The 10,805-nt window shown below is 42.5% G+C and overlaps 1 protein-coding gene across 1 annotated transcript in view; it reads right to left on the bottom strand.

Moving 5' to 3' along the window:
- Positions 1–517: 517 nt before the first annotated feature.
- Positions 518–10,805, bottom strand: part of LOC310773361 (SAM and SH3 domain-containing protein 1-like) — a gene marked incomplete at both ends in the record, with an annotated part of 204,862 nt that continues 194,574 nt past the window's right edge. Inside the window, one exon of the mRNA XM_083633230.1 lies at positions 518–1,290. Coding sequence (XP_083489356.1) covers positions 518–1,290 — 773 coding nt within the window. The remainder of the gene's footprint in view (positions 1,291–10,805) is intronic.

Genomic DNA, 10,805 nt, shown 5'->3' with positions numbered 1-10,805 from the left:
CAACTGGCCAGCCGGGCCAGAAACGCCGCGGAGATCGCTGGGTGAGTCGTCAGATCATAATTAATGTGAGGAGAGGGGTCCAGGTTAAAAAAAAAACGAAATTCTCCTTTAAATGATCGTCTCAGATGTTTCCTAAAGTTGAGATTTCCATTGGAAGGAACCTTTTGATATATGAACTTGGCCAAATACTAAATCGTAATAGCAATGTTCCTAAATAGTAATAGCAATGTTCCAAGTCATTTACATCATATGCATTTACAGTGTAAATATGTGGTAGGTGTAAATACATTTGATATCCATTACACCTACAAAGTAGCATCATTCATGTTTTCACTGCAGCTGAAGGATCCTTCATTGGTAGAAGTTTTATGACTTTTGGGTCCATGAAACCCTCTGATAATCAATGGTAAAATTTAGTAAATCATTTTGAAAATGTTTTTTTTTTTTTCAAATGGAAAAATCCCTGAAAAATGTATGAATCCAACAGCAGCACTGATCTGTGAAGTGACAGCGTACTCTAATTTGAAGCCAATACCTTGTCAGAAAAGGGTTCCATTGTCAGATCAATACCCTGCAGCTGGAGTCTTTCCTCCAGCAGGGCCTCCAGGTTCACCGAGGTCATGAACATTTTCTTCTTTCCCTTCAACCGCAGCCGGCGGGCTTCAGAATTGGCCGAAATGGATGGACTCCTCTTCTCCTCTGGGTCCATGTAGGTGTGCATGCAGGCACTTTCTGTGGGTAATGGCTCTCTGCATGGGTTTGACAAGGAAGGGGGTGCAGCTCCTCCGGGATGATCTGGCCTTTTTGCTGGGACTGTGGGGGGCGGGTTCAGGTGTGTGCGTGCAGATGTCTCCGCCCGTTTATCCATGTCTGAATTGATGTGCACAACCCCACATGATGCGCTCAGAGGTTCAGAGGGTGGAAACATGGCCTCTGGGTGTCTGGGTGTCAGATTCCGGTCTTTGGGGCTGAGTAGTTCTCTGTTCTGGACTCCTGTCAGGGAGAAGCATCTTCTCAGCAGCTCTGGTCCTGCATTAAAAGCCGTTAGCTCCACGCAGCTCCTGCTCCGAGCCCTGGCTTCACAGGCATGGTGAGCGTTCGCTGGACTGTTCTTAGGGGGTCTTAGCGATGGTGAGCTAGCAGGCAGGCCTCCTGGGACACTCTTTTGAAAGGTCTTAGTAGGGCAGGGGGAGGCCAGGGGGAGGGCGGGGTACTCGGGGGACGGGAGGTGGCTCGACTCGCAGCCGGACGAGGACCTGCTCATGGACGAAGGCGTCTTTTTGTCCCTCCCTGAAATAAACAAGTGCAGCATGTGTGCAGATCATGCAGATTTCAGTTAAAGTGGCAGTTCACCCAAAAATGTAAATGCTGTCATCATCTGCTCACCCTCATGCTTGTTGAAACACAGGTGAAATGTGTCCATATATAACAGAGGGAGGTTGCCAGCACAACTTATTCAACTGAAGTCAATGACGACTGGTTGTTTTCTCTCCAGTTGTGCTGGTAACCTCCTTGTGTAGTCTGTTATATGGACAAACTTCACCTGTGTTTCAACTTGCATGGGGGCTGGAGAGTAGATGATGATGTCATTTTATTTTTTGGGTGAAGTGTTCCTTTAACTGCACATGCATTGGATGTGTTGCCCTTATAAGAAAGAAAGCAGCAGGGGTGTGGCCAGTGTTGGGAAAGAGTATATAGCCAGTGTGGAAGGACGTCCAAGAAAGATGTATGAAAAATAACTCTTCAGAGAAAAATTTAAATAAAATATTGGAAAAAAAACAAAAGTGTGAAAAACATGTGAATGGGAATGAAAGAAGCAAGCAGTCCAGTCTGGTGAAGCATTGAGCCGTTTATTCCTCACGCTCAACCATGACAGTAGCACACTTCAGAACTGGCCAGACTGTTGTAGATATGGTTAGTTGAACTTTGACCTTTAGTTACGTCACACAAACTGTTTATTGAATTGATCGGAGCAAACTTTGTTCTACTCTTTTCAAGGTTTTCCTCAGTATGCATTTCAGTGCATTTACAATGATAAAAAAAAATGCCACATTTTAAACAAGTATAATTATACCAATTAGTGTTTTTTTTTATTACTCTGCATAATGCAGTATTCAGGCACATGATAAAATATTGTGCATCAATATATTATACTGAACTAGAAAAATATACACGCAAAAACAGCAAAATCTTGAGAGAAATATACTGTACAAGTGTGGAAAATAGGCTACTCTGACATCATCCTCTCCCCACATCAGCTTAGACATTTACAAGAGCCTTCAATATACAGTCGGCACAACTCTTTGTATTTTCACTGTCCTCTAAAGACTTAACCAAACCAAATAACCACAATAAAAAGGATATAGTTATGAGTAAAAGCAAGCATTCACAGTAAATATGTACTGCAATTACGGGAAATTATTGTTTTTCAAACTATTTAAAACTCGAGTGGAAACACTTTTTTCTTTTTTTAAACTCTTGTTGTCACACAAGTCACCATTTTCAGCAAAACGCAAAAACCACCACACGAGTCACCTCACAAGGCCAGATGTATTTGTGAGTAGACCTACAAACGGCTCGACATAGACATTGTACAGGTTTCTGAGAAAGACCTTTAGAGCGGCGCTTCTCAAACTGTTTCATGTCAGGACCCCTAAACTGACACAGATTAGACACGGACCCCCATTTATAAGATTTTGTCCCAGGGTCCCCCATATAATAAGACTTTTTCTTTTAGATGTTTTATTACAAAAAGTGTTTGAAACACATGACTGAAATAGTCTTAGATTCTGTCATTGTGTTACTTATGGATGGTATTATAGTGAAAATATGAAATAATGTATCCCCCTTTTTGCTGGCGACCCCCTGGAAAGCCCTCAAGGGCCCCTGGGGGTCCCCGGAGCCCACTTTGAGAACCACCGCTTTAGAGACGACTGGTCTGCGTGATGCAAGTAAGCTCTTTAGTCCCTCAATAACAAAGATAGAGAAGATTGTACTTTCTCTCTTTTTTCTTTTCAACGCTATAGAGAGCCAAAATGGAACGTCACTTCCTGCTTCAGCACTGTACCAGAGATTTTCATCCGCCATTTATTTTTCCATAGACATTTCGTAAAATGCTTATAAAAAATAGTTTTACTCGGTCAAACCAAACGGTTCAGATATATTTAGAAACAGGAGAGACCACATAACATTTCACTGGGACCAAAATGTTTAAAAAAAAAGCGGATTTAAAGAAAATGTTTTTTCGACGTTCTATTTTTAAGTTTTGGTCCAAGTTAAATGTTCTATGGTCTCTCTCGATTCTAAATATATCTGAACCGTTTGGTTTGCCGAAGTAAAACTATTTTTTATAAGCATTTTACAAAATGTCTATGGGAAAATAAAGGGCGGATGAAAATCTCTGGTGCAGTGCTGAAGCAGGAAGTGACGTTCACTTTGGCTCTCTATTGAGAAAAGGTAATTCTGGTAAAGAAAGGCAGTGGCATGTCAGCTCTCAAATGCATTGAAACAGATGTGAGAGTAGAGATCATAAGAACATTGTTTGATTCAATGATGCGGAAACAGAATCAAGTATGACAGTATGAAAGAATAAAATGCTAGGGGGGGAGGGGGGGAAGTGAGCATCGTAGGCAAATGAGGCGAGGGCAGAGTCTTTCCAAAATAAGAGCATGAAAACTGGCGGTCTGGAATGCCCAAGCATGGAGAAGAAGTGTGGAAGACCACGGCAGTCTTCCTAGTGAGGGATGGGGGCAGGTCACAGTCGACTCAGACTGTCATTACGGTTCTCCAGGTTCTCGGTGCTCTCGTAGCAGCCCGAGTTGCGCGGGGAGTCCCCCACCAGGCCGCGCCTGTCCAGGAGCAGCTTCTCCTGGGAGCCTCCGGACTGACTGCCTCGCTCCGGGTCGCTGCTGCCTGCAGAGCACAACACCACCAACAGTCCACAGTCACTTTCAGAGATAGACCTGCTACAGTAAAGCATCATCTGTGTGTCTTCCTGTATTTCTACACTTATGAGGATTCAATGTCCTCACAGTTACACCTGTGTGTCTTCCTGTATTTCTACACGTATGAGGATTCAATGTCCTCACAGTTACACCTGTGTGTCTTCCTGTATTTCTACACGTATGAGGATTCAATGTCCTCACAGTTACACCTGTGTGTCTTCCTTTATTTCTACACATATGAGGATTAAATGTCCTCACAGTTACACCTGTGTGTCTTCCTGTATTTCTACACGTATGATGACTCAATGTCCTCACAGTTACACCTGTGTGTCTTCCTGTATTTCTACACATATGACTCAATGTCCTCACAGTTACACCTGTGTGTCTTCAAGTATCTCTACACTTATGAGGATTCAATGTCCTCACAGTTACACCTGTGTGTCTTCCTGTATTTCTACACTTATGAGGATTCAATGTCCTCACAGTTACACCTGTGTGTCTTCCTGTATTTCTACACTTATGAGGATTCAATGTCCTCACAGTTACACCTGTGTGTCTTCCTGTATTTCTACACGTACGAGGATTCAATGTCCTCACAGTTACACCTGTGTGTCTTCCTGTATTTCTACACGTATGAGGATTCAATGTCCTCACAGTTACACCTGTGTGTCTTCCTGTATTTCTACACTTATGAGGATTCAATGTCCTCACAGTTACACCTGTGTGTCTTCCTGTATTTCTACACTTATGAGGATTCAATGTCCTCACAGTTACACCGATAGAAAGAGACAGAAAGTTTCAGAAACTATTCCAAAGTGAGGACATTTCGCTGGTTCTCACTTCTATAGAGTACTGCAGGGATCAATCAATCAATCAATATCCTTTATTTAACCAGGTAAAAAAAACTCATGACGTATTTTTGTAGGCTTAACCAGAAATCGCCACCATTTTGGTTCATCGGGGACAAAAGTTTATGGGAAGGCAAATTTTGGTTCAGCAGGATAAACGTTAATCACTTTTATGCCTTTTGAAGCGTTTTATAAAAAACATGTTAACAAAATGTACAGTCATAAAAGTTATTCACGTTTGTGAAGATTATCCTACTGAACCCAAATCCGCGTTCCCATAAACCTTTGTTAACCACAGACCTTATTTTATGCATTTAAGTGAAATCCCCATTCTAAAACCCATTTACAGTACAAACCCAGAAGTATACTTCCGGACTCATTCCTGCGGCGCTCTATAAGGAGCTAGCCTAGGGTTTGGACTTGGGTCTAGGTTTAAGATTGCAGTTAGGATTAGGTTTAGTTTGGCGTAAGGGTTAAGTTTCGAGGTTAGGGAGTGAGCATAGTTAATGAAGGTAAGTAATACATACGAGTGTGTGTGTGTGTGTGTGTGTGTGTGTGTGTGTGTGTGTGTGTGTGTGTGTAAATTGGGTTGAGCCATTTTTTCCTATTTTTGATCTGTCTGGTCTCCTTGTGTAATAATGCTTAGACACCCATTTATATGAAAACTAAAAGATTGATGAACTGGATTTGGTTGCATCAGCCTTATTCCAGTGTATTAAAAATACACATATTACTGTGTAGATATGTGATGATCTCCTTAATACATGATGTATTTAGAACGTGTCACATTATTTAAAACCCCTTGCATGGTACCGTAACCCCGGCGTTACGTTTCAGATTTTTTGCTGTTCATCTGTCATTTATGTGATTAATTAGGTAGTTCTGAACAATGCTGTTCATGCTACATACCAAATTAACCGGCTGAATCTTGCGCATCGAACCCTGTCTTCCTTTTTCAGATCAGATCAACACAGCAGAAGTTATAGCTGTCTTTGTACAAAGACAACATTTCAGATTATTTGGCTTTTTCAAATGGCTTTTTATAATGGCTTTTTGGAAATCCGCCTAGGTATCTCCCTACAAAAACCACTGCCAAATACTCATGTTTTGGTATTTTTTCATCTTCTTTGAGTTGGGATGTGGTAAGGCCTGTGGCTATGTCTCCATTGGGTTTCTAGCCATAAATACAACAACCACAGGTAACTGTTTACACTCTAAAAGTGTTTTTTATTCTAGGCGGGAATCAACCACTGTGTTTGAGCTGGTGTTACTCAGGGTCAGTAAGACATAGAGTCATTCTGACACTTGGAACATAAACTTCAAAGTCTTACCTTTCAGAAAAGGTCAGGCAGTTGTCTGTAACCCTAGCGGTTCAGCCACAGTAAGCATTTTAGTTTGGGTATGTCGTTTTCACCATTTTCTTCAGAAATAGGTGGCTTTAGAAGAGGATTTATGCCTTCATTAAAACCGTAACGACACCGTACATTGTGTACTTACTTACAATACTTTTCCATAGGTTAATACACTGGAATACGGCCATTGTAAACTTAGGTTTTGCCAAAGGGCCAAATATCAGAATTCTTCTCAGTTGACGCAGTAAAAGTAGCTGGTCTGTGTGTAGGAGACGATACTCTTTGGATAAAAGCGCTATATAAATGCAGGCCATTTACCATTTACCATCTTTGCATCCGTATCCGTACATGCCCATAAATCGTCCTGAACCTCTGGAATATGTGAAGCATGCATAATTTAACTCAGCGGATGTGAATGGCACACTTTAAATGTATTTGTTCATGTGTGTCTGTAACGTTTGAGTTGTGTCTGAGATATAAGCGTCTTTCTAATGTATGTGCTCATGTGTGTCTGTAACGTTTGAGTTGTGTCTGAGATATAAGCGTCTTTCTAATGTATGTGCTCATGTGTGTCTGTAACGTTTGAGTTGTGTCTGAGATATAAGCGTCTTTCTAATGTATGTGCTCATGTGTGTCTGTAACGTTTGAGTTGTGTCTGAGATATAAGTGTCTTTCTGAGTCATTATATGTCTGTTAGCAGTCAGACGTGCTCAGGTTTGACCGCCTGGCCTGACCCACCATCGTACTCCTGCAGCAGCTCGACGGCCGTGAGCAGCACAGCTCTGTGCTGAGGCTCTCTGATGTTCAGCTCGTCCAGGTCCTCCTCCTCCAGCAGCTTGAAGGTGTCCAGATCCTCGTAGCCATTAAACAGGAAGGTGGGAAGATGCTCCTGTGTGTGGAGAGAGAGGTGGGGGGGGGGGGCAAACAGGGAAGGAAGAAGGTGTCGTTAGTGGTGGACATTTATTTGACGATCCACATTTTGGATCTTTTCAAATCCCTGTGTAAACAGTGGTGACATTTGTGCGTCAAACTGCAATGACCAAACTGCAAGGTCATGTTTTCATTCCTGTTTGTTTGTCGGTTGGTCTGTTTGTCGGTCAGTCTGTTTGTTGGCAGGATCTCTCAAAAAGCTATGAACGGATTTGTACAAAACTTTGTAGAAAGGTTGGTCGTGGGCAAAGGACCAACTGATTAACCTTCCATGCCCACTGGCCAAAAGGGGGCGTGGAAATGGGTGTGGCCAATCACACAAAGGTGCCTAACTTCCCAAATGGATTCACACAGAGCCGTATAATAGAAGAGTTGCGACATCTCCATTCACTCCAATGGACCAGTTTTTTTTTACCTCACAAAAGTTCCTGGAAGTAAGGTTCTGGATTAAGCAGCGCTGTCGAGTTGCAGCAAAATGGACCGTCTGTGATGTCCTTTGAAAGGATCAGATGTTTAACGAATCAAATTGTATATTATCAGCTTTATTTTATACATTCAAACGTATCGCGAGCCTCCTTCCTGGCTGTTCATTGGCTACTGAGTCACGCATTTTGGACCTCCGCTGGCGCCACTCTCTTACTAGATTGCTCTGGATTCACATAACCACACAACTTTGTAGAAAGCTTATTCATTGCCCAAAGAAGAACTGAGTAACCTTCCATGGCCACTGTCCAAAAGGGGGCGTGGCCAATCACAAAAAGCCGCCTAAATTCCAAACGGATTCACGTAACATCGCAAAACTTTGTAGTAAAGGTGCCTTCTAGTTTTTTCTGTCATAAATTCCTCCCAGGGAACAATTGCGTGTCTAATGTGCTCCTATCGCCACCTCGATGTCTGACAGATTTGGATGATCTGATGGGTTCATTACTTTGAGGTTGATGCGATCCAGGAGCTCCTCGACAGAGGTGGGCTTGGGTTGCCGGGCCTTCCTCCTTCTGCGGGTCTTTTTGGGCTTCACCTCCTGCTCGTTCAGGACATCCACGTAGATGAACTTGAAGGTGCCGACTTTACCATTCAGCAGGCCCATCCACGTTCCCATCGGAGGCTTGCTGATGATGTCAATGACATCTCCATTCTGCAGAATAAGACCGGTGATCATTAAAGAATCTAATCTGATCTAATGATGACAGGATGACCGACAGTATGACACACTAGATATGGTCAGGGCCAGTTGCACCAACTGGTCTTACGACTGGTCTTAAGCTAAGTTGGTCGTAACTTTACGACCTAACAGCTACGCCGGTTGCACCAACAGGGCGTAAGCCTTTTTCTCACTAAGACCGGGCGTAAATATTACGCCTAGTCCAGAGCAGGCGTAAGGTGCAGTATAGACGGTTTTCACCTGTGTGTTGCGCAATAGCCACAACCCTTCAGCACTCTGGCTGTATTCAGATCCGAGTTATAAACTGGAAACCGGAGTACGTTATAAACGTTATAAATATAGTCACGTTATAAACAACTAACCAATACTGGGGTCCGTATGGAAAGTGGATATCGAAATGGTTAAAAGTTAAATCAATTTGGTCATTCAGTGGCGTTTTACTGCCACTTAAAGTAACGACAAGTAACAGTTAGCCGCTAACATTAGCCATACTACAGCCAATTACCCATCAGCGGAGCGTCATTTGACGTCAGCACACTCTTCTAAACAGGTCGCGTGCCGCATTCCAGTGGGCATTCCCATGCTTTCACATGGACGGACGCGCATCGCTACGACCGGGCGTAGTTAAGACCAGACGTGGCTGGTGGCTATCACTGCTCATGCTAACAGACACGGGATCAGGGCCGTAACCAGGGTTCTGAATAAAAATTTGAGGGGTTTTTCCCCCTTTTTTAGCCATATTTAGAGTAATATGTCATTTTAAATCAACATTAGGATTATACTGTTGTGATGTCATTATTCAGTATATTCTCTTTCATGTCACCACCTGCTCAGCTCTCCTGTCAACATAATTGTAACTAACAAACACAAACTGTTTTAGCCAAATTCATATCAAAATGACACCTACAAACACAGGTACACAACCCAAGCCGTACACAACACACAAAGTCATCATCGATAATAAAAAAAAACATACAGAGGGACATTTATTTATTCCTGATAGGAACGATTGAAAAATAAAATAAAATATATTATGTTGTTTTTAACTTTACACCACCTCTTTTTGTTACTTATTGGGTCATGAAACTGAAACCATGCATATAGCCACCTGCATACCTGACTTCGGGAGCTTGGCAATTGGCATCATGCATGATTAGCCAGTAGCATCCCAACGTGTCACACAGGTAACATTACTTAAGAGACAGACTAGACACTTACTTTCTTGGTTGTTGCTAAAAAATCTGTCAGTGTCACTCACTGTCGGTCGTTCACTCGCTCACTGTCTCGCAGCTCGCTCACCTTCAATTATCTCGCCAGGCAGACAGACAGTAATCACTCACCACCATGCTGCTGCTCTCTCGGAATCAAGTTACCGCGGACGCGGCGTCAGATTACTTCCTGCCTGACCTGCCTTTCGTTTCAAAATAAAAGCGATCCCGTGTTTTTCATGCTTTTCCATGCAGATTGTTTTATTTTTTTACAATCTTCGTTCTCAGGACACTCTACAATTTTCTGTTCCCAAAGTCCGAACTGAATTGGGGAAGAAAGCTTTTAGGTTCTCTGCACCCACCGCATGGAACAGTCAGCAGTCTGATCTTAAACAGCTTAAATAGCTTAGTAACCTTAAATGGTTTTAAGGCTATGGTAAAATCTCTTGAGAACAGGCTGTCTGTATGCAAATGTTTTATTTGATCATTTTAATGTTTTTCAATTGTATGTGTTTATGTGTTTGTTTGTTGTAACTTTGTGTTGCTGCTGTTTCTTGGCCAGGTCTTTGATCTCAATGGGACAAACCTGGTTAAATAAAGGCAAAAAAAAAAATCTCTGAAATATTAGGGGAGGTCCGGACCTCCCCGTGCTCATAGCTGGTTACGGCCATGCACGGGATGTTTAAAGCAGCCAATGGAAAAGCTTTTGTGAACCGGCTATAGGTTGGATCACTATTGTGTTTTATCAATTAGCAATAGAGTGGCAAAATGGAAATGGTTTTACATAAAAATGTCACAGATTATTAGTTTAATTAAAGGCCCAGGGGTAACATTTTTTACTGAGATTCTGGCCTCTATCCTGTCCTGCACAATGCTCTGCTTCCTTTTTTAAATTGTATGTACAGATACCAAACACACAAACACAGAAGTAAAAAGAAACAATCAATCAATCAATCAACACTTATACTGTATTTTGTGCAAATAAATAACATCGGATTTTAAAAAGCTATAATTTTACACAAAATTCCTCCTGGCTTGGGCACAGCCAGGAGCCCAGATTGTGTGTTCTGGAGCTCCTGCTGGCTCCCCATCCCTCCCTTAAAGGCACTGTGTGTGATGTATTTGTCCACTAGATGTCGACATTTCACAACATCTCACATCCAAAACAAAGGGGCGTTATCAAAACAAACTTGAACCCCAACCACCAGAGCGGAGCACTCCCCCCTCTCTCTTCCCCTCCCCCCCTCCCGTCTCATCACACCCGACCAGGTAAAACTCGTAGTGAATGCAGTGAACAGTAGAGTCTTGACGGAGAAAACAACTTTCTGGAGAATGTCTTCTGCAGATGTAAGTACATCAAC

This window comes from Poromitra crassiceps (assembly GCF_964638095.1).
Source record: "Poromitra crassiceps genome assembly, chromosome: 3".
Classification (NCBI taxonomy): Eukaryota; Metazoa; Chordata; class Actinopteri; order Beryciformes; family Melamphaidae; genus Poromitra; species Poromitra crassiceps.
This window is presented reverse-complemented; position numbering and strand designations above follow the sequence as displayed.